This window comes from Nicotiana attenuata, unplaced genomic scaffold, assembly GCF_001879085.1.
Source record: "Nicotiana attenuata strain UT unplaced genomic scaffold, NIATTr2, whole genome shotgun sequence".
Taxonomy (NCBI): Eukaryota; Viridiplantae; Streptophyta; class Magnoliopsida; order Solanales; family Solanaceae; genus Nicotiana; species Nicotiana attenuata.
Genome location: NW_017681874.1, coordinates 224 through 3,345, shown reverse-complemented (window position 1 = coordinate 3,345; position 3,122 = coordinate 224). Strand labels below are relative to the sequence as shown.

General features: G+C 34.5%; 1 protein-coding gene across 1 annotated transcript; it reads left to right on the top strand.

Annotated features, from left to right (window-relative positions):
* Positions 1-34: 34 nt before the first annotated feature.
* LOC109221972 (homeobox-leucine zipper protein MERISTEM L1-like) lies at positions 35-2,829 on the top strand (the record flags this gene model as incomplete). Its single annotated transcript, XM_019386391.1, has 6 exons — positions 35-166; positions 364-848; positions 1,274-1,544; positions 1,758-1,875; positions 1,999-2,187; positions 2,806-2,829. Coding segments are annotated over exons 3-6 (555 nt in total), but the record flags the coding sequence as incomplete, so codon positions are not given.
* Between the last annotated feature and the right edge of the window lie 293 nt (positions 2,830-3,122).

The window sequence follows — 3,122 nt, the reverse complement described above, 5'->3', positions numbered from 1 at the left end:
CTCTCTCTCTCTCTCTCTCTCTCTCTCTCTCCTCTCTCTCTCTCTCTCTCTCTATTAATTCTATCTTCTTTCTTTTTCTTTCTTTGTCCCAAGTATTCTTCTTAAATTCTAGTCACAAGAAATGTGTTTGCACCTATGAACATATCTACCTTTTCACTCTCCAATGGTATACCCTTTGCTTTAAAACCAGATTTAACCATATATAACCTTTTATTCCTCTAACCCTAATACTAGAAAACATGTTCTTGCTTTTGTTACAAGGCTTCAAAAATTAGTACTCATAGTAGTTATAGTAGTAAGTTTCACTTATTCTTTTTTTTTTTTGACTTACCATTTTTATTTTTTTCCGTTATATTTTTGCAGAAAGAGAAATGTCAGTGAAGTTGAAGTGTACCGAGATACTCGTAGACGTTATATTGAGTACATAAATGTGAATAAGAAAAAGAGTGAAAAAGAATAAGCAGTTTTTCGAGTTCACACTATGTCAACCCTCTCTTTGTTTTTTTGCTAAATTTTTCTCATTTCAGTCTTTTCCCAAAATCTTTGTTTGACTTCCTACAACCGAGACATTTCTTCCTTGTTTTTTACTTCTAGTTTTTCCCATTAGTTTTTCCTTGGATAAAACCAGAGAATATTATTATCTATACAAAACTCTATGCCCTAACCTTCTAAACAAGTCAAAACCAAAAAGCAAAAAAAAACCTCCTACTACACAGCTATTTTATACATATATAGAAAGGAGATAGAAATTGTTCTATGGATATTGAAGGGCTTATAGCATATCTTGGTGGAGAAATTCAAGATGTGTAGGTTGTTTTGGGTTTCTTGAAAATCTCAATTCGAGAAAAGTAAGTCGTTTTAACACCAACTGTTACAGTCTCATAGTATCGGTGAGAATCGATAGGTGTGAGTTCAATTTTCACTATCCTAAAATCCAATAAAAAAAGTGGTTTTAGCCGCGGCTTGACTGACTCTCTATATTCTTGCATGTTTATCTGTTCCCTTTTGTTATCATTTTTCTTCCTATTCTTGGGATCTGTTATGATCTTGAGCTATTATAGGTAATAGAGATCATCATTCAAGTTAAATTATTGGAAACAAAGGTGCACTTCACATTTTTAATTGAAAGGTTTTAAGCTAGTTATTACTCGTATATGTCAATATTCTAGTTTTCATTTCTTGTATTTTTGTACTTCTTAAGATCTATTAGGGTACTATTTTTGGTGTGTTCATAGAGATGGATTATTTATTTTTCTTTTGTGTTCTGGCGCAGATTAAAAATCCTTAGTTAGCTTTGCAAAGAAGGAAAAGTTCATCAAGATGTTTCAGCAAAACATGTTCGATAGCCACAATTTTTTGCTAGATTTGAGCCATAAAACATCAGAAAACGAGATGGACTTGATTCGAGATGATGAATTCGAGAGCAAATCAGGCGCTGATACCACGGAGTTAGCCCCTTCAGGAGACGATCAAGATCCTAATAAACGTCCTAAGAAGAAACAATATCATCGGCATACACAGCATCAAATTCAAGAATTGGAAGCGTAAGCAATTCTTATATTGACATAATTTCGCAAAAAATAAAATTTTCATTTTTTCACGTGCCGAGGGTTTACTGGAAGCAACCTCTCTACATTCACTGTAGGGGTAAGATTTGCGTACTATTTACCCTCCCTAGATCTCACTTGTGAGATTATACTGGGTTGGTTGTTGTCGTTGTTGTTGTTATTGCAATTAATTAATTGGTCATTTGACAGGTTTTTCAAAGAATGTCCTCATCCAGATGATAAACAAAGGAAAGAGTTGGGGAAAAGATTAGGGTTAGAGCCTTTGCAAATTAAGTTTTGGTTCCAAAACAAACGTACTCAAATGAAGGTAATTAGCTAGTCTTTTCTATTTGTGCATCAATTTTCCAAACGTAAAATTTAAAATGTCATTAAATGCCAGCATTCAATGTAATAACTGTTACAACTACATTGTTTTCTTCATTTTGCCCAGGCTCATCAGGAACGCCATGAGAACACACAATTGAGGAATGAGAATGAGAAACTTCGTGCCGAAAATATACGGTATAAAGAAGCACTTACCACTGCTACATGTCCAAATTGTGGAGGGCCGGCTACCATTGGCGAGATGTCATTTGATGAGCAGCACTTGAGGATTGAAAATGCTCGCCTAAGAGAAGAGGTACTTAATCAAAACCTATGCCTTAAGAATTGCATATTCAGAATTTAGAGTCGTTAAGTTCAGTTTTTAAATATGTCAATATTTGTCCCACAAAGGCGCGTGTTTATATAATAGAGGTGGCAAAAGAACAAGTTTGAATCAAATTTAGGGGCTTAAAAATGGATCAAATTAATAAAAAGGCCGGAGGTCAAGGTTGATTGGGTTAAGATGGTAATGGGTTTGCATTTTGACCCCATGTTTGCAATATTTTAAAAAGAATTAATTTCTAAATGGCTGCCTACAAAATCACTTAAATTAAAAATAATCGGCAGATGTATAATATATGTATAATTTATGTATTTTATGAGTATAACTGTGTATAATTGATGTATAATCTATTTATATTGGCTTTTTTGTGTTAAAATCCCTATTTTAACCCGTTTTGTTTCAATACTTTGATGGATCATTTCGGTTTTAGCAGTTTGGTCAAGTCAACAAACATTTCATAACCCATCTGGTTTAAATTTGGGTGGGTTGGGCGGGTTATTAAAGTAATAAGTTTATTTTGTCCACCTCTAATGTATATACAGTCCATGTTATCACTGCTAATTACATAATTTAATTTTATGGTTCTTGTAGATTGACAGGATATCTGGGATATCCGTATGTTAGAAGGATTTTTAAGAGAATCAACTCAGGTATGTTAAGGCTATCCCTTCTTTCCTTTTTGGCATGATCCATACGATACAAAATGAAACGAGCAAATGCACAACAGGCTGCCTCAACAAAAAGTACCTCAGTCGGTGAAAAGATGGGGGTATCGGCTTCGCATATCGGAATCGGACTCCCAGGTAGCTACCTTAACAGACTGACCTCTCCACTGAACACGAACCGACATATAACTCTTTGATATCAACTGATGAACCTGCCAGTCTTAAATAGCTACCAGCTCCTCC